The 19358-nt window shown below is 46.7% G+C and overlaps 2 protein-coding genes across 5 annotated transcripts in view; one reads left to right on the top strand and one right to left on the bottom strand.

The window, feature by feature from the left end:
* B3GAT1 (beta-1,3-glucuronyltransferase 1) overlaps nucleotides 1-14080 on the top strand; it is a 59694-nt gene extending 45614 nt beyond the window's left edge. For all 4 annotated transcript variants that reach the window (XM_036744403.1, XM_036744400.1, XM_036744402.1 and 1 more), the window contains 4 exons: nucleotides 4761-5263; nucleotides 6223-6519; nucleotides 7494-7594; nucleotides 8596-14080. In XM_036744403.1, coding sequence (XP_036600298.1) covers nucleotides 4761-5263; nucleotides 6223-6519; nucleotides 7494-7580 — 887 coding nt within the window. In that variant the 3' untranslated portion in view covers nucleotides 7581-7594; nucleotides 8596-14080. The remainder of the gene's footprint in view (nucleotides 1-4760; nucleotides 5264-6222; nucleotides 6520-7493; nucleotides 7595-8595) is intronic.
* A 974-nt stretch (nucleotides 14081-15054) lies between these two features.
* Nucleotides 15055-19358, bottom strand: part of GLB1L2 (galactosidase beta 1 like 2) — a 53077-nt gene continuing 48773 nt past the window's right edge. The window contains exons 17-20 of the mRNA XM_036743995.1: nucleotides 17604-17691; nucleotides 17180-17291; nucleotides 15816-15932; nucleotides 15055-15141 (exon numbers count right to left, since the gene is read on the bottom strand). Coding sequence (XP_036599890.1) covers nucleotides 15055-15141; nucleotides 15816-15932; nucleotides 17180-17291; nucleotides 17604-17691 — 404 coding nt within the window. The remainder of the gene's footprint in view (nucleotides 15142-15815; nucleotides 15933-17179; nucleotides 17292-17603; nucleotides 17692-19358) is intronic.

Below are 19358 nucleotides of genomic sequence, written 5' to 3'. Positions count from 1 at the left end.
TAGGGTACCCATGCCTTCAGGCCCAGGGGTTTTCTCCCTCACTATTTTCTCAATAGTCTCTAGCCTCTGGCTCAAGACATCAAGCCTGCGGACATCAAGCCCCCTAACCTTCCCCACTTCTGAGGCTGTTTAATTCCCTAAGCTCAGCCATACCCCAACCCCAAATCAGCATGCTGCCCTTCTTCCATTAGTGCCACCACAACTGGATGTCCAAGTCTAGTACCATTTCTTTCCTTCCCATACCACATCTTGCAATTTACCAAGCAACTCGAAGTAGCATTGTATAATAAAAAGAATACTGGGTTTGGAATCAAACTAGGTTTAAATTCCCAGCTCTGCCACTATCTGTGTGACTTTAAATAGGTCAATTAACTTCTCTGGGTCTCAGCTTCCTAATCTGTGAAATGAAGGAGTTAGATTTTATGACCAATGATTTTGACAATGTAAGAAATTCTCAGTGTATGAATTTCCTCCACCAATGCTAACCATTACCCATCTATGACTTGGTAAAATTCTAGGGGGCTGTCTGAGACACACAAAGGTTAAGTGACTTGTGCACAGTCATGCAGCAAATAAGCATCAGAGGCAAGATTTGAACCCAGATCTTCTTGCCTTCAAGTCAGTACTCTATTCTCTATGGCACACCACCTTGACTATCTTGGTATCAAAACAAAGATATCGATTTACAAGGGAAAAGAAAATACCTAGAAATAATTCATCAGAGTAAGGTCATTAGAAATGCATGCTAATGATCCACAGCCCAAGTAAACATGGTAAAGAAAGGACTAAACCACTGTCCAGCCCCCATGATTGCTGTAGGTCTAGAACCCACAACGAGGATTCATCTCCCTTCTTTCCCCAAAAGGGAATGGCAATTCATGCCCAGGAACAATATCGCTGATGGGGGATTCATCCAGGCAGGCACCCTGAACTGCCTGGATTCATCAGTTTACAATCTCAAATTCACTCTCAGCCAGTCAAGACTTCAGATTGTTGGCAGCTTTCAGTGATACACCCACAGCCACATAATCATTTACCTAATTAGATATCTTTTTACTTCCTTCAAGCAAAGGAGGGAGGAAATAAAGAATAATATTACAAACCACTTAAGTGTTTCACATTATGCTAACAGTAGAATGATTTCATCTGAGACCCTTTCACCTTCAAAATTTACAAAGGACAATCACTTCATTACATTGGCAATACGCTAAGAAGCTTGGGCTACAAAAGTGAAGAAGACACAGTCTCTGCCCTGAAGGAACTTACAATTCTAGTTGGGGATATAAGATGCGCACTAATAACTCTTCTATGGAGTGTTAAACAGGGTTACTGAGAGAAGGATAGAGCCATTAACAGAAATAAAGGAGTAAGGTAAAGTAGGCTAGTTGTCTGGAGAAGATGATGAGTTCTGTTGAACTCCAAGCCTTTGTGCTTAGTTCATCACCCCCAGAAATGAGGGATATTTTGGAATGCTTTTACTTTATCCATTGGGCACTCCAAAGCAATCTTTCCACATGTGCTTATAGCGTACTTTTTCCCTCTTCCTTCCCATACATACATACATACATATATACATGTATACATAGAGACCTGGAGACTCAGAGCCTTAAAGCTGGAGAAGACTCTAGAAGTCACTCAGTCCAACCTATATTCAAATCATGATATTCCCCACTATGACTCCCCTGACAATAGAGTCATCCTACCTCTGCTTGAATACCTCCAGGAACAAGGAACTTACTACTTTCCCTTAGACTGCCCATTCCACTTGTCCATAGCTCTGTTAGGAAATTTTCCTTAGTTTGAGCCCAAATCCATTTTCCTGTAAAATCTGCCAATGGCTCCTAGTTCTGTCTTCTTGGAATTAGCAGAACAAGTGTAAACCTTCCATATGATTACCCTTCAAATATTTGAAGATGGCTCTCAGGTTTCCCCTTCAATCTTTTCTTTTCTAGGATAAACACACCCAAATCATTCACCCAGTCCCCATGTGGAATAAGGTATCTCACTCCCTCACAATGTGGCTACCCTTTTCATGCTCCAGTCAATCTAAAACATAGTGCCCCCGACTATTCACAATGCCAAGTGCAGTCTAACTAGGGCGGAATATTATTGTCTCCTTTGTTCAGGGCACCATGCTTATATTAATGACGCACTTTAAGATTGAATTAGCTTTTGGGCTGCCACGTCAAACTGCTGACTCATACGCAGCCAGCAATCCAATAAAAGCCCTGTACTCCTTATATGAAATGATTTCTGACCGTGCCCTCCCCACCCTATCCTGCATTTGTGAAGTGGATTTTTGAACCCATTTTTAGCTTCTACCCACCATTGCAGCCTGTAGACATTCATTTAGATTCCACTTCTACCCCAATGTATCAGCCAGGAGAGATACTGTCTCCCTTTTGAATTTGTGACCCCGGATTCTAATAGAGTGTCTGGTACATGGTTTAATACATGCTTGTTGACTGATGCATCAATTGGTTATCCACACATCTAAGATGCATTCTATCGATGTTTTCAGCCTAGTCCTTGATTAAAATGTTGAACAGAACATGGCTGAAGGCAGACTGCAATGGCATTCCAATAAAGACCTTGGGGGTGGGAGGGCAGGGGTGGGGAGAGGCATAAATCACGAGCTTTGAAGTCAGTCATTCAACCAGCTCTGAATTCCCTCTAAATGTACTTCTATCCGCTCCACATTTCTCCTTCTTGCTCACAAGGATTTCCTGACTTTGTCAGATGCCTACCTCAAAATCTGGTATACCCTAGAAGGCATGGTATGGTGCAGGGGTGGGGAACCTGTGCCTCAAAGCCACATCTGGCCCTCTAGGTCCTCAAGTGTGGCCCACATTTGAGGACCAAAGGGCCAGATATGGCCTTGAGGCTGAAGGTTCCCCACCCCTGGTATAGCAGAAAGATGGATTTGGAGACAGAGGACCTGCATTTGAATCCTAGCCTTGCTTTTTACTGCCCGTGTGACTGAGCAAGTCTCTAAACCTCCACTTTCTCCTTTGTAAGAATGCAGGTGTTGGACTAGCAGACCCTTCAGGGGTTCCAGTTCTAAATCTATGCTCCTACGTCTATGGTATACCATTCTAGTAACCTTCTCAAGAAAGGCTATGGGGCAGGGGAGAGAAGGAAACAAACCTTTATTAAGCACCTACTATATGCCAGACACTGTGCATTATCTCGTTTGATCTTCACAGCAACCCTACGAAGTAAATACTATTATGAATCTCATTTTTTGGAAACTGATATCAAGTGACTTGCCCAGGGTCACACAGCTAGTGAGTGTCTGAGGCCATATCTGAACCCAGATCTTCCTGACTTCAGGCTTCCCTGGGCTACCAAGCTGCCATATCAAATCAGACCGGTCTGGTGTGACTTGTTCTTAATAACCATGAAGGTTAATAACAGTGACCACTTTGCTTTCTAAGCAGCCCAAAGTACTAAGTACTCTCCTCCCTTCTCTCTGCCCCATTACAGGGTAGTGAGGGGTAGTAGAAAAGGCACTGAGAGTCATAGAATCTGAGTTCAAATCCTGGCCTTGCCATTTATTACCTGAGTGACATGGGGCACATCATTTGGCTTTTCTGGGCCTCAGAGGTTCAACTCTGGACAAGTTATATTTAACCTCCGATTAGTTTCTGAACATTTAAAAAGGAAAATGATAAAGATTAAAACTCAGCCTTGATCCACTAACAAGTTAAATAACTTTATTTCCTTTTTCAGTGGGATTTCTAGGAGAATGCAATAAACACAATGTATCTGGAATTTAACAAGGCATTTGACAAACGCCTTGCTTGTTATCTGTCCTTTTGGTCAAGATAAAGATTGTACAATGGTATAATGAGCTGGTTTATTAATAGCTGACATGTCAAAGTTTGTATCTTGCTTTACACATATATCGTTTGTCATTGAGAATTTGGTGCAGTGGATAGGGGGCTGGACCCAGAATCAGGAAGGGCCAAGTTAAAATCCAGCCTCAGACACGTATTGGCTGTGTGACCCTGAGCAAGTCACTTGACCTCTATCTGCCTCAGTTTCCCCATTTATAAAACAGGGATAATAATAGCCACCTACCTCCCAGAACTGTTACTTGTAAAGTGCTTTGTCAATCTTAAAGCTTTGTGTAAATGCCAGCTATCATCAGCTCATTGTGTCATGATCTGCCTACAGTTAAGTGAGAACAAGCTGAGGAAGAGCAGAAGAGACCAGAGGGCTTCCTAAATAAACCTGTTCTGGACTGTTCCACAGGGCAGGACTGGAATCAACGGGAGGTAGAATAAGGCACAACTGGCTTATAAACAGAGCCACCCAGTAGGCTAAGAGCTCACCCACCATCACTAGAAATAAACAGAGGTTGGTGTTTCATCTGTCGGGGATTCCGTAGGAAGGATTCTTGCAATAGGTGGGGAGTTTGGACATGGAGTCAAGAATTCTCAGGTTCGAACGCTGCCTCTAGCATTTACCAGCCCTTAACTACTTTGAGCCTCAGTTCCTTCCTCAGGAAAATGAGGATAACGACACTAGTGCCTTTCGCACAGGGTCGTTGGGAGATAACGTGTAAAGCTGTAAACAGTCTGCACGTATTTATTAAACGTCTGCACAGTGCTGAGCCTTGGAGATACAAGACAGACGAACCTTTCATAGTGAGGTGAGCGAGAACTCACACCCCCAAGTCTCCGGATTGCCTGTCACCAGTGTTCTTTCCCCTACAACTCGCTGTCTCCATGATCCCTTCTTTGTCCCCTCCCCAGATGATGGGAGTGACTCAAGGCGGGACCCCAGTGTGGACTCCAGGGAGTACTGCATGTCTGACCGGGACATCGTGGAGGTGGTGAGGACCGAGTACGTGTACACACGTCCCCCGCCCTGGTCAGACACCCTGCCCACCATCCACGTGGTCACCCCCACCTACAGTCGTCCTGTGCAGAAGGCCGAGCTGACTCGGCTGGCCAATACACTGCTCCATGTACAAAACCTCCACTGGCTGGTGGTGGAGGACGCCCCACGCCGGACTCCCCTGACTGCCCGCCTCCTCCGGGACACCGGCCTCAACTACACACACCTGCACGTGGAGACGCCGCGGAACTACAAACTGCGGGGTGACGCCAGGGATCCCCGCATCCCGCGAGGCACCATGCAGCGCAACCTCGCTCTGCGCTGGCTCCGGGAGACCTTCCCCCGCAATGCCAGCCAGCCCGGCGTGGTTTACTTCGCTGATGACGACAACACCTACAGCCTGGAACTCTTTGAGGAGGTGGGGACAGCTACCCACCTGGCACGGCTCCTTCTGGTGGGAAGTGGGGAGAGGAAGGCGGGGGAGGAAGATAGATGGGAGGGTGGGTCTGGTAGGGCTACAGAGAACTCCGGAGTTCTTCCCAGATGTGGAGGAAAAGAGGAGCAGGAGAGTAGGGGCCGCCGGAAGATTGGTGGATAGAGGGGAGAAAGGAGTGAGTGACCATGGCATTGGGTCCTAAAGGGCAGGACGGTGGCGAGGCTTACTTTCTGACTAGCGGTAGGGTACAGTGGGATGCCAACATAGAAAGGAACATGGTGGGAGAGGGAAGAATCTCAACGATCCAAGGTTACAGGAAAGAAAATTAATGCACCAGCCTCCGCATCTCAGAGAGGTTTACTGAGCCTGGTCTTCGAACTAGAATCTGGAACATTTACCAGAAATCTGAGTTGAAACCCAAACTCTCTCTACAAGAGACACTGCCAACCCTGAACCCCTCACCTCCCTACCCTACCCCTTTAAGTTGAAATAAGACCCAAAGATCTCTGAAGCAAGAAAGGGAGGGAGCAAAAGGATTCTTGTTCATAGGATCATAGATTTAGAGCTGGAAAGGATTTTAGAGGCCATTTTGCAAATAAAAAAGGTTAAGTGAATCGTCCAGAGGAACGCAGTCAATTTCTCTGGCAGCATTAGGACTCTAGCCTGACTCCCAAGTCCAGCACTCTAGCTGTTATGCCACCTAGTGGGAGAGCTAGAAGGTCAAACCCCTCTACAGCTGTCCCCCTGGCTGGTAGAGTAGGGTTTGGAGGCAGTAGACTAGACTACCTTTTGAGGGCATTGGAAGTTCTGTGATTCCATGAACAACCATTAGGTCCCACCTTACACAGGACTGGGGAGTCGGCCCGGGGACAGAGAACTCAGGTGTCCTCGCTTTCCCCCACCCCATCCCTACCTCCTTACTTCATCCCTTCCACTTGTAGATGCGCAGCACAAGAAAGGTGTCGGTGTGGCCTGTGGCCTTCGTGGGAGGTCTTCGGTATGAATCACCTCGGGTGAATGGGGCAGGGAAAGTGATTGGCTGGAAGACAGTCTTTGACCCCCACCGGCCATTTGCCATCGACATGGCTGGCTTCGCGGTCAACCTCCGGCTCATCCTGCAACGGAGTCAAGCCTATTTCAAGCTTCGAGGAGTCAAGGGCGGCTACCAGGAGAGCAGCCTTCTCCGCGAGCTCGTCACCCTCAATGACCTGGAGCCCAAGGCTGCCAACTGCACCAAGGTAACTCAGGGCATCATGGGGCTATCCACTCACTTTAAAAGCTGTCACTGTAGTCAGAAGAGAAGCCTGGTCTTATGAAATGGCACCAGTCTGAAAGGATGGGTGGTGGAGTGAATTGAGCACTGAACTTGGACTCAAGACCTGGGTTTGAATCCTGCTTCAGCCACTTACCAGATGTGTGACTCAGGGTCAGTCACTTAGCCTCAGTTAAGGGAGGGTTCGACTTGATGACCGAAGTCCCTTCAAGTTCTGAATATATGATCTAAAATATATGATAACAATATGAAAATATATAATCTAAATATATGATCTCTGATCCTTTGATCTACCAAAGAAACAGTATTACTACTCTCGGTGCTGATGCTGGTCAACAACTTACAACCAAACCTCCATATTCAGGTAGAGGAATAGGGAAAATCTAGGGAGAAGGAAATGAGTGACCATCTAGGAAATTCACCCACACCTCAAGCTATGAAGTCTTCCAGTCTTTGCATACTTATCACCATTAATTTCTGCTGCTCCAGCTGGGGTGGGCTTATATGTCTGAGACTGGGAAGCCTACAGAATTTCCCTTCCCTAAAATTTCTGCTTCTGGGAATTGGAATTAGAAAATGTCCTAGCTGGATCCCAAGGGAAATTTGGGGGGTGGGGTGGACACAAAGGAGCTCGGAGGTTCTTTTTGCTTTATTGTTTCTGAGGTTCAAGCACAAAGTGAATGTGTTCATTTCGTGTTATGAACAAACATGTCAAAAAAAGAGAACCAAGGAAGTGAGGATAGGGGTGGGGGGGCCTGAAAAACATGTCAGAGGGGAAGGGAAGGGGAGGGAAGAGAGAAGAGAGCATCACAAACAGAACTGGAGAAATAATAGTAAGGCCTGGGAGAGGAAAGGGATAGCAGGAAGTAGGGGGAGGGGGTAAGAAAATGATTGAGGATGTCTTTTCCTCTCTCCAACTCATGGCATCTCCTGACACAGATCCTCGTCTGGCACACACGAACAGAGAAGCCAGTGCTGGTGAACGAGGGGAGAAAAGGCTTCACTGACCCCAATGTGGAGATCTGACCCAGGGGACCCAGGTATGCAGGAATCAAGTGGAGATGTACAGGAAAAGAGAATTGGAGTTCAGTTGACTTGGGGTTGGACTAAGTATCCCAAAAGACTGCTTTATGTAGTAGGCCCCTCATGCTGGAGGTGGGGTTGAGAATTAGAAAGGGGAAAAGGTTAGTCAGGAGGGAAGGGACTTAGCCAGGCTTTGAACCCTGTGGGAAAAAAATGCAGAACCACCACTTAATCCTACACCACCTGGTCTTTCTGAGGTCAGCATCTAAGGAGATAGCTCTCCTCCACGCCCTTTCAAAATTCTTCTCACTGACTTCAGTGATGTTCCAGGGCCCTGATTTCCAAGCCCTTGTCCTCTGGGTCTATTTTCCCATATTCTTACTTTCCCTTGGTTTTCTCTGCCCTTCTCTCTTACTTCCAATTCAGTCTCCACTAGACAGGCAGAAATGCAGCCTGGAGATGAGGAGCTCAGAACTATACCAGAGGGCTCCTTTTTCTAGCCCCTTGTTTGAGGAAGCTTTCTCCTTTCCTCTCTTCCTCACATCAATGGGAAAGCCCAGCTGTCCCTTAGCCAATTCAGCCCCTGAATCTTAGAAAGCAACAGTGAACTCAGAGTACTAAACAGAAAGACCTGAGTTCAAATCTTGCCTTGGACATTTAGTAGTTCTATGACCTGAGGCTTGTCATTTCAATACTCTTTGTCTTGGCTGTATAATAATAGCCCCTACCTCCTATGGTGGTTATGCAATTGAATAGGATAATATTTATTAAGCACTTTACAAACCTTAAAGTGCTATATAAATGCTAGCTATCGTTTTTTATTACTATTGTTAGATAATGCAGGGCCTTGACATCAGCCACAAAAGAGCTTCCTCCAGGCTCTTGGTGGTCCTGGTCCCTTTCCCACTACAGCATTTCAAAGAATCAAGGAAGCTGAGCTTTGAGGGGTACAGGTGCCAAACATCCCCATTTGGAGACTCGGACTCACCTTAGTTACTTCCTCCTCTCCAATTTGCAGGAGACTCCCTCTCACAGACCCTGCTCTTGGCCTCAGAGCCTCTCTCCCCCCGATCGTGGGGGCCCTCATGGCAGACTCCTGAGCAATCCCTGTCACCTGTCCTTCCATCCTGGAGGCTGCGGGAGAAAGTCCGGTGGGACACGAGGAAGAAAGAAAAATCGTCGAAAGCACAGAAATCCCAGGCCTATCGTTCTCTTCTTCCCAAGACGACCAAGAGACTGAGTGGGATATCCTGGGAGTTGGGGAGTCCAGCTGATGCCAAGCAGGAGCTGTGGGGAGACGGCCCAATGCCCCTGCATTTTTCGCCTGAAGAATCTTCCAGCCAACACACAGGCCCAAGAGAGGGGAAGATCCTGACACCAGGCTTGTGACTGGATGACACTCAGTGTGGGAGCTAGTGGGGGCAAAAGGAGGCACCCAAGGAGAGAAGTGCTCCCTTTCCTTGGGTCCTTATACTCCAGCTGGGATTTATAACATTGCACAACACAGGACAGCCAGAGCATTTCAAAAACCCAGAAACGACCAGAGAAAGCGTGAAATCTCTCCTCCCTCTGCCCCTTCCCTCCCCACCAGCTCCTCGCCTTGCCTCCTTACCTGCAAGTTGCTCCAAAATCAGACATACCTCTCTCTGGCTTGGGTGGCTCTTCTTTGGTTCATGTTTACAGAACTTATGGCTGTGTTTAACCCTGGCACCTGACTAACCCTGCATGGGGGCCCGAGCCTGTCGGCAGGCGCCTACCTCAGGTTGTGATGGGACTGGCTTATCATCTTCTATCCCTTCTCAGAACCAGCATCAGTTGAGACACCACCTCTTGCACTAGGATGAAATCAAGTAACCCTATTCCAGAATGCTGAACTTGGGTTGCGAGGCCCTACCCCTGAGCCAGGGTGGGAAAAGCGGTGTGGGAAGGGGAAGGAGTAGAGACAGTTCAACAAGGCTGGAGACCAGAGCAGATTGTGGGATCCTCTCCCTGTGTCTCAGACTAGTCAGTCACCCATCAGGCCTGGGTATATTGGGAATACCTGCCTAAAGGTTCAGAGAGGGAAAAGGGGAGTGGCAGCAGAGGATAAAATAGAGACTGCTTCCATTTGAGCATAGGGGATGGGATTGGGATGGTGGCAAGGATGTGACGATGTGGTGTGGCTCTGCGACTGTCACCCTCCCCCCTTCAGTATTCTGGGCTTCAGAGTAATAGCTGAAACTGAAGGAAAGCAGCCAAGATAACCTGGATGCTGGACAGGGAGAGGAGCTGAGCACATACAATATATTGGAAATTATTTTTTAAAAAACAAAATGGAGAGAAAAATTTATCTTCTCACTGAGCCAGGAGCAGCCAGATCAAGCTCTCTATCTGCAAGTCACTGGCCCCCTCATTCCTTCTCCAAACCAGATAAAAAACAAACCTCCTCCCTCCTCCCTTTTCATTCCCTCCAGTTCCATTCACCACCATACCTTGGGCTTGTGGTTTTCAGTTTGGAGAACATAAAGGCTCTCCCACTGGACTGCTCTGATAGGACCCTGCCCCAAACTGCTCCTTCTTCCTTTCCATTCTCCTGGCTGCCCATCTATTTTTCATCCATAATTTCTCTTTCCTATTCCCTTCTTCCCTCTCCTTCACTCTCCCCCTTGAAAGTCGGAAGCACAATTTTCCTCCCTGATGAAGGAAAAAGAAGGGATCCTACAAGAAGAGACTAACTTTTCTTAACCCCTAACAGCCAACATCCTATTTAAACCCATAGGGTGTCTCTTGAGGACTAAAGGGCATGCATCACCCACTCCTGGGTTGGAAGGGGTTTTGGGAGAGGGACAGCCTTGCAGTATTATCCTATTATTTAAAAGTAATAGTGGTGGCTGCCAATTTTGAGATATACTTTTAATGTCCCTCAATATTTATAAAGATGGAAACCAGGAGACTGGAACAACTGAGCTAAGCATGAATCAGGGCTTTTCCCAATAACTTTAATTTTTTCTTTAACTTCAAGGTTGATTTGTTTTTATTTTTGTGGGGATTTTTTTTGTTATTTTTGTTTTTGTTTTAGGAAGCAACTCCTGTTGGGTGAAGATGGGGTAAGAGGGATAGGAAACTTTGGGATAGGCTGAATTGCTATTTGCCCAAGCCTCGGCCTGGGATAGGACAAGAGATAACCATTGTGCCCCTTTCTGGGAACCAGCCCTGGGAGCCCAGTTCAGGTGGGGCTTGGGCTGGTTTCAGCAAAAGCAGATCTCCTACCTGGTCAGAAACCCAGGCCTCCTTTTCCGGCAAAATAAAAATAAACAGAAAAGGGGGGAGGGAGAACACTGAAAAAAAAATAACACCAAAATTTCCGATGCTAGTCTAGTGGTTCTCACCAAAAGTCCTCTTTTTAGCTGCATGCATATTTATTTATAATCATAATCCCAGCGGATTGCAGCTCTCATCTCTGCTCGGGAATGAGCTTGTTGTAGACCAGACGGACCATGTCCCTGACCGTAAACGTTTGTTCCAAACCCAGTCCCTTCCCTCACCTGGGGACCCCCACCCCAGGGGAAGTGATGTCAGTAGAACTGGGAGGTCCCAGGAACACAGAGACTGAGCTAGAGGGTGGAGCCTCCTTCAGCTGCACATCTCTTCTCAGTTTTAATTGAACTGTATTTAATTTGTTTTAAAAATTAAAAGTCAAATATGGTTTTTAACAGTCATCATCCCCCTCAGCCCGGCTGGTTTTATTGAAATGTGTTTGTATTAAGAAGTGAACAGGAAAACCCAGAGAGCTGACTGGGAAAGTAGCAGGCTTCAGACGGAATGTAAAAGCAATCTCCTTCAGCATGATCTGGGGGCTTTTAAAGTTGTCCAGCAGTGCCCTGAGCCTATTTTATTATAATAGCTAGCATTTATATAGCACCTACTCTGTGCCAGGCACTGTGTTAAAGTGCTTTATAATTATCATCTCATTTGATCCTCACAACAACCCTGGGAAGTAGATGCTATAATTATCCCTGTTTTACAGATGAGGAAACTGAGGCAAGCAGAGATTAAGTGGCATGGCCAGAGTTTCCCAGCTAGTAGGTGTCTGAACTCAGGTCTTCCTGAATGGTACTGTATCCACCTGGCCACCTCTTCTTTACTTACACCTTATGGAAATGACAGTGAAAAGAATACGAGACTCCAGTTTTCTGCTTGTGAATAAGGAGGTATCGACTGGTGAATACAGGTACGCTTCGCTGCAAGCAAACTGTCTAAAATTGTCTAGAAAATTGTCTAAAAAGAGAAATCTGGAGGGATCATTTTTTGTTTCACAAAAAGGATTCCCCATAGGATTTCTTGAAATAGCCAATTCCGGAATAGTCTCAACAGGATTTGATCTTTATGTAACATTTAAGAAACACACCCATCATGTAAAACCTGCCCCCCAGTTCCTTCTGCTTATTGCCCATTTTGTTCCTCCTCCACCAAGAACACTCAGCTTGCCCTCCTCAGCACCAGCTGAAGGCTGAGAAACTTGTTCAGTATTCTTTCAGTAGAGAAGCCTGGTGACTCAGTGTTAGGGTCTGCGTACCATACTATAGGGGCAGCTACAGGGATGCAGTGGATAGAGTGCCAGGTCTGGAGTCAGGAAGACTCCTCTTCCTTAGTTCAAATCTGGCCTCAGACACATACTAGGCTGTGTGACCCTGGGCAAGTCACTTAACCCTGTTTACCTCAAGTTTCCTTATCTGTAAAATGATCTGGAGAAGGAAATGGCAAACCACTCTAGTATCTTTGCCAAGAAAATCCCAAATGGGGTCACGAAGAGTCAGACATGACTGAAAAAATGGCTGAACAACAATAAACACCCATGCTACTTGCCCCAAGCACCACTTCCTTCCCCAGCTCCTCCAAACAGCTCTTCCAAGCACAGTCAACTCTTGATTATCCACATTCTAAGGAATACATGTAATAGAACCCCCTAATCATTCAACAATGCCTGACACTCCAAGTGCCCACAAGCGCTCTCAGGGCTGGACACATGAGCTGCATGGTGAGAGGCTGTTTCTGCAGCAGGATCATTTTCATAATCACGCTTACCTTTGGCTGATACTGAGTCTCATCTGCCTTAGGTAACAAACAGGGGAGGCAGCCTGAGAGGGAAAAGCATGCCTACCATAGATAGTTGAGAGATGGCTGTTCTCCACCCCCACTTCTGGGTAGAAGAGGTATGGTAGAAGCCCCATGAGTGGGGACAGGATCTACAAAGCCCTTATTCCCACCCTTAAGCAGGGGTGCACAGGTGAATGCTTAACTATCCTCTCTAGAAAAAGAAATGTACACATGACACACTTATAAGTTTTAGCTGCATTATTAACACTTTCTTAAGTCTAAACACTTTTCTTAAGTCTAGACCAGAGGTGTCAAACATTCCAGAACCAGATTGTTGACAGAACCAGATTAAAATGTAATTGGGAAATATTTAACAAAATAAATAAAAATACAATAAAACGTAGATAAAATTACATCTTAAAAACTAAGTCAACATGTGGCCTGCAGGGAGCCTTATGTCAGGATTTGTTTCTATTTGAGTTTGAAGTCACTAGTCTAAAAACCAACAAAATGAGTGTTTCGGTTTGAGGGTTTCACTTTCTGAGGTATAAATCCCTACTCTGAAAATGTGACTGCTTTCCCAGCTGTTCAGCACACCCCTAACCTTAGGACTGTGGGTCTTCTTTTTCCAGGCGTAACCTTATCAAGACCAACCCCATGGTTTCCCTCAGGGCCTCCCACCTAGGTTCTCCCCGCTTCTCTTGCTGCTTGGAGGGCTTTTGCTCAAGCCAGAGCCCTTAGTCATTTAGGCTGATACACAGCAGGGTGATGGCAGGCATCATTCACCCCCATTGCCTAGGAAGAAAGTTTAATTTTCTCTCCCTTCCTTGGTGCTCCTGCCCACCTCATCCTGGGGAGCAGTGTAGACCCCGAAAAGCGCGGAGCATGAAGGAGCCAGATTAAGAGACGTGAGGGTCCTGGATAACCTGAGGACTAGACTAATCCCCATCCCCCCACCCCAAATCACCCAAGAGGCAGATCTCCTTGGTCTTCCACTTGCCCTCACCCTATTTTGTCTCCTGGCACAAACGAGCTCTTACTAGTAGAGTTCAGGCAAAACTTCAAGCAATGACTTTATTGCAATTCAGACATAACTGAACCAACCCATTGGGCATCATTCCCAGAACAGCAACACCTCAACTGTGGAAAAAGAAAACAATTCCCAAAGGAAAAAGAGGGCCAGAGCTGCTCTCTTCCCCTGAGGCCTCTGCTGCTGCTTGGATTTGGGAAGAGAAGACAGGCAAGGAGAGTCAGAAAGGTGGTTTGTGGGAGGGGAGGTAGCAGGGATCTGGTAGAGACCCCTCTGGAGTAGTCCCACATTCCCTGAGTGCTTAAGTGATTCAAGGTACAGAGTGGTACTTCAGGACATCTACCTTCCCTTTCCACAAGTGCTTCCTTTACTGTTTGAATAAAACTTGAAATAGGTATATCCATTTTTTTTTAAAAATGGTGGGGAGAATCACATAAATTGGCTGAGTCCTCCTGCCCTGACTACCCCATACTTTGGCTTCTCTACTCAAGTTACATTACACTCCTCTTCTAGGGGTCTGTGGTAGGGAGGGGTGGGAAGAGAATGTCTCATGTCCTGCAAACAGTTTTCTCTGTGATATATATATCTCTATATCTATATAGATATAGATATATACACATACACATACATACATATACACATATATACACATATACACACATATACATGTGTATATATGTATGTATATCTATGCCAGGGCTCCGGGCATTTATGGGGGGGGAGGGAGGAAGAGGGAAGGTCAGAGTGTCCCTCAGGCTCCACACTATTCTCCCCCCCACCCCGCCCACAATTGTCAGTGACTGGTATCAACCTGACTTCTTCAGCAGATAAGAAATACCTAGAAATAATGCTCCTTGCTAGACAGTGGCAGGCTCTGCCTTGAGAAGTGTTCAAATTAAATTGTTACTAGGGCCAAAACAGAGAGGGATATTCACATTCCAACTGATCAGAGCACGGAGGCTTCAGTTTGCTAAATGTCTTCTTACCTACTGGTCTCAGCATCTAGTCTAGAGGCCCACAGCAGCTTGCTCCAGATGACAAGATTCAACAACTCCGCTCTGGTGGAGGGGTTTTTCCCCCTCACCTACAACCTGGCAGGGCAAACGTGAGACCCACCCCACACGCAAACAGCCCAAGAAAGGGTTTGAGTCTATAAAGGCAGCTAGGGCGAGTCTCCCTTCCCTCTACATTCTTTTCAGCTCCACGAGGTGACAGGTAAAAGCAGCTCCTCCCCAGAGCTAGTCCTGACGAAGATGCTCTCTCTGTAGAGGGATGTCTGAAAAGGCATCCAGAGGCTCTGGAGAGAAGGGGGTCTCTGCCTCCTTCTCTGCCCCAGCCAGGAATGTCCTGACTGAATTGGATCCAGGCTGCTCAGTCCATGTAGTGGCTCCTGCCTAGGTAGGGTGTGTCCATGCTCTGGATGATCATGCCTGACTTCTGTTCCTCAAACACGATGACCTGGCAAAGAAAGAGAGAGGCTGGGGCCTGACAGTAGCTACACCCCTGGTCTCATTTGACACAGTATTTGTAAAGTGCTTCACACGGTGCCTGGCACACAGTAGATATTTAATATATGCTTGTTCCCTTAGCCTTCCTTTCCCTTCCCTTTCCTGAATTAACCAGACTGGAGGGGGCTCAGGGATAGATCAGTCTGGGGCAGGAGCAGGTTGGGGGAGGGTGGAAAGCATGGAGAACATACAGACTCCAGCCTGGTCACAGGCCCAGACAGCCTCTATACCAGTATTCTACAGCATTCATTTTTTGTAAAACCAAGTCTTAATGAGGAGATTGGGGGTAGGGGGAGAGAATGTTAATCACAAGGACAAATGCCCACACAGTACTTGCAGAGGCCCAGAACAAACTGATTTTACCCATTCGAATCCAAAGGCAATTGTTGCATTTCATGCAGGGAAATTTGTCTCTTCCATACCTCTGCTGGAGATTGCCCACCCTACCTAACCCCTCCTAGTATAGTATTTCCTACACTGGAGTTAAGTCTCTGTAGCAGGGATCCCCAGAGCTGCTCCCCTCACTTGCTGGCCACTACTCTAGGCTTATGTTCTACTTCTGAGGGACAGCTAAGGCAGGAAATGGTAGAGGCAAAGGGATGAGAAGCTCGGTGGAAATTTCACCTCATTGTCTCCAAGGTGCAGCCAGGGGCCTGGGAGGTAAAGAGTTTCCTGGGGACCAATGCTCCAGAAGCGCCCAAGGTTCCGGCCATTGACGAATACCACTCCCTTGACCCAGCCCTGAAGGAAAGTCAAAGGTTATATACGGTTATGTAGGACAAAGAAGCAAAGTAGCAAAGAAAGGGACAGTTGCAAAGGCCTAAATGTCCTAATGTCCTCCAGGACCCTGGCAGGTGGAAGGACCAAATTCAGGATGGGACATCTCTTGGGAGCTCTGCCCTACTGCCCTCAGGCCTGAGGATAATAGAGAAAGCCATGAATTGGGGCAGCTAGGCAGTACAGTGGATAAAACACCAGCCCTGGAGTCAGGAGGACTTGAGTTCAATCATGACACTCACATATGACAAATATGACTCAGACACTTACTAGCTGTGTGACTCTGGGCAAGTCACTTAACCCCGATTGCCTCAAAAAAAAAAAAAGAGAAAGAGAGAGAGAGAAAGGCATGAATTGAGCAAGCCCTTACTAGGGTTCTGTTGTGATCCAGTTATGACTGTGCATACACCATCCCACCCCTGCAGGCTAGTACTATTCCACCTACCATCAAGAACAGAGCACAGCATACAGATGATAGCACCAGGGTGGTATATACCAAATCTCCTATGCCCCTCTTGAAGACAGGCTTAACTCTGGCAGCAAATGCTATGGTAGCCATGGCTTTTAACTTGGGGTTTCCCCTCTCTCTTATCCCTCTGAGCCCCAACCTTTAGAGCAGGCCTACACAACCTTCGGCTCGCAGACTGCTTACAGCCCCGCAACCATTTGCAGCACGCCAAAGGATTTTGGGCAGTCTGAGAAATTTGTAGAGGGAAACATCCTTTGTATGTAGAGGAAATCCTTTGGCATGCTGCAAGCCATGAGCCACACATTGTGCAGGCCTGCTCTAGAGCAACAGTTCTCAATCTTTCTTGTCATAGATCCCTGTGGCAGTCTGGTGAAACTGATGGATCCCTTGTCAGAATTCTGTTTTTAAATGCATAAAAATAAAGCACATAGGATTACAGAAGAAACTAGCATTAATAACTACTGAAATTATCTTAAAATTATATTTTTTAATCCATAGACCTATGGATTTTATAAAAATATTTTTTAAAAATCCAGGGATCTATGGAGTAAGAGCCCAGTATCTGCAGCACTTGGCCAGTCCCCCCAAGGAGGCCACGCTGGGAGCTTTTCAGGGTCAGGGCCTTAGTTTGGTGAGTGCCTCCCTGAGTATGCACAGAATAACGGCCCTAACAGCAAAGACATCAGGGATTAAAGGACTTCATTAGGAAGGGCAACCTCATCGAGAAGAGCAGCTCACCCACCTCCAGCTTCAGGAAGGTGTCCAGAACTATAGAGTCTACGTGAAGAGTCCCCCGGAAGAAGGCTGGACCTGTAGCTTCCTCTGGGACCTGATTCCACTTGATGGAGCAGAGACTGCAAGAGGAACCCAGAAATGAGGGGAAGGGAAATCCCAGGTCTCTATGGCAAATTCCATCCCCTCTCTAGGGTCTTGGCTAAATAACCTGGACATAGAAATGGACATCAGTGTGGCATAAAGGAAAGCACCCTGGGCTCAGAATCAGGAAAGTTTCTAGTCCCACTTTTGAAACCCACCAGCCAGGTGACTTTAATGACTTTGCCTTCTCTCTAATCTGTAAAATGGCTGGTCTGGACTAGCTAATCGCTAAGGTCTGTGGTCTTCATCCTCAGCTTTCACTGTCTTGGGATCAAAGAGCCGGCACTTACCTCTGGAAGAAGTTTTCTTTCATCTCTAGGCTGTAGATTTTGAAATTCCGTAGTGGGGATTCATTCAGATAGATATCACCAATTAATCCTGTAGAAGCCATGGAAGTGAGAGGGCATGAACAGGGCTGGCACAGCTCCCGAGGCCCAGGACAAAGACCTGAAGATGGGGGCACTTGTATCCAGGCTAGGCCAAAAAGTTTTCTTTTACAGAGGGCTCTGAACAGAAGGTTTCTACAAACTATTTGGGTGGGTTTTTTCTTCTGAGTGCAAATTCTGATTGCCTGTGGGCATGAAACCTTTCTAACAAATCCTAGAAGAATACCTCTTATCTCTGCCAATTCTGACGAAGCCAAAATTCAGGAAGTGCCCCTAGTGGTCCTGCCTCCTAGGGAGTTAGTAAACCTTTGATTCTTGAAGTCAGTTTAGACCTATTGGGGAACCTTTCAGGGATAACAGAGAATGCCTCTGTGCTTTCCTCTGGCAGGGAGGTGGAGCCAGGGGGCTCGGTGTTTGCCCTGCTTACTTGCCCACATTCAGGAATCCCACAGGCTTTCAAGATCCGGGACCAGCTTCAGGGATTCAGGTCACTGAATTGCCAAAGCCAGACTACACAAGATATCTTGGTACTCAGGACAACTCCAGAATAGACCTTGGTTCCCAGGAGTCTGATAATTATGACCTGTATGACTTGGGCCTCAGCTGTAAAATGGCAGAATTGGACTAATCATCTATAACGTCCTTTCTTGGCCCTATGGCTAGTAGGACAGTACATTATGGACAAAATATGACCCTGCAAATGTATCGAGCCATGAGCAGATGACCATACTGCATGAGCAGACAGCCATGCCAAATGAGCCATCATTGAGAATGAGTGAACAGAGTTCAGTGAGGAGTACAGAAAAGATGTTAGCTATGCTGACCGACATTAGGATAGTGCCCTACTCAGGGCAGAAGCTCTGGAAGTTTGGGGGTTTTCTTTAAATGAACATCCTCCTCAGTTCCCAGAAAAGCAAATCATCCCTCTACTCCAACAGGTAAGCCATTCCATGGGACAGTCAGTCAATAAGCATTTATTAAACACTTACTATGTGCCAGACACCATGCTAAGTGCTGAGGCCACAAAGAAGGGCAAAAGACAGTCCCTGTCCTCAAGGAGCTAACAATCTAATGGGGGAGACAATATGCAAACAACTATGTACAAATAAGCTATATACAAAATAAATTAAATTCAAAATAATTAACAGAAGGAAGGCAGCAGAACTGAGAGAAGTTGGGAAAAGTTTCCTGTAGAAGATAGTATTTGGGTTGGGACTTGAAAGAGTCTGAGGAAGCCAGGAAGAGGAGATGAGGGACAGCCAGAGAAAATGCCTGGAGAATGGAGATGGAGAATGGGAACAGAAGACCAGTGTCACTGAATCAATGAGGATTTGGGACGCTGAAGGGGGGTAGAAGGGATAAGAAGACTGTAAAAGTAGAGGCGGGCAGGTTAGGAAGGGCTTTGAATGCCAAACAAGTGATTTCACATTTGATCCTGGAGGTGATAGGGAACCACTGGAGTTTACTGAAGGGATGGGGGTGCAGGATTTTATGTGATCAGACCTGCACTTTAGGAAAATCACCTAGGAGGCTGAATGGAGGATGGATTGGAGTGGGAAGAGCCTGGAAGCAGGCTGACCCACCAGCAGCCAGTGCAGTGGTCCCGTTATGAGGTGATGGTGGCCCGCACTAGGGTGGTGGCAGTATCAGAGGAGAGAA

This window comes from Trichosurus vulpecula, chromosome 2, assembly GCF_011100635.1.
Source record: "Trichosurus vulpecula isolate mTriVul1 chromosome 2, mTriVul1.pri, whole genome shotgun sequence".
Lineage (NCBI taxonomy): Eukaryota > Metazoa > Chordata > Mammalia > Diprotodontia > Phalangeridae > Trichosurus > Trichosurus vulpecula.
The sequence above is the reverse complement of the archived record's forward strand: the minus strand, read 5'-3'. Positions and strand labels throughout refer to the sequence as shown.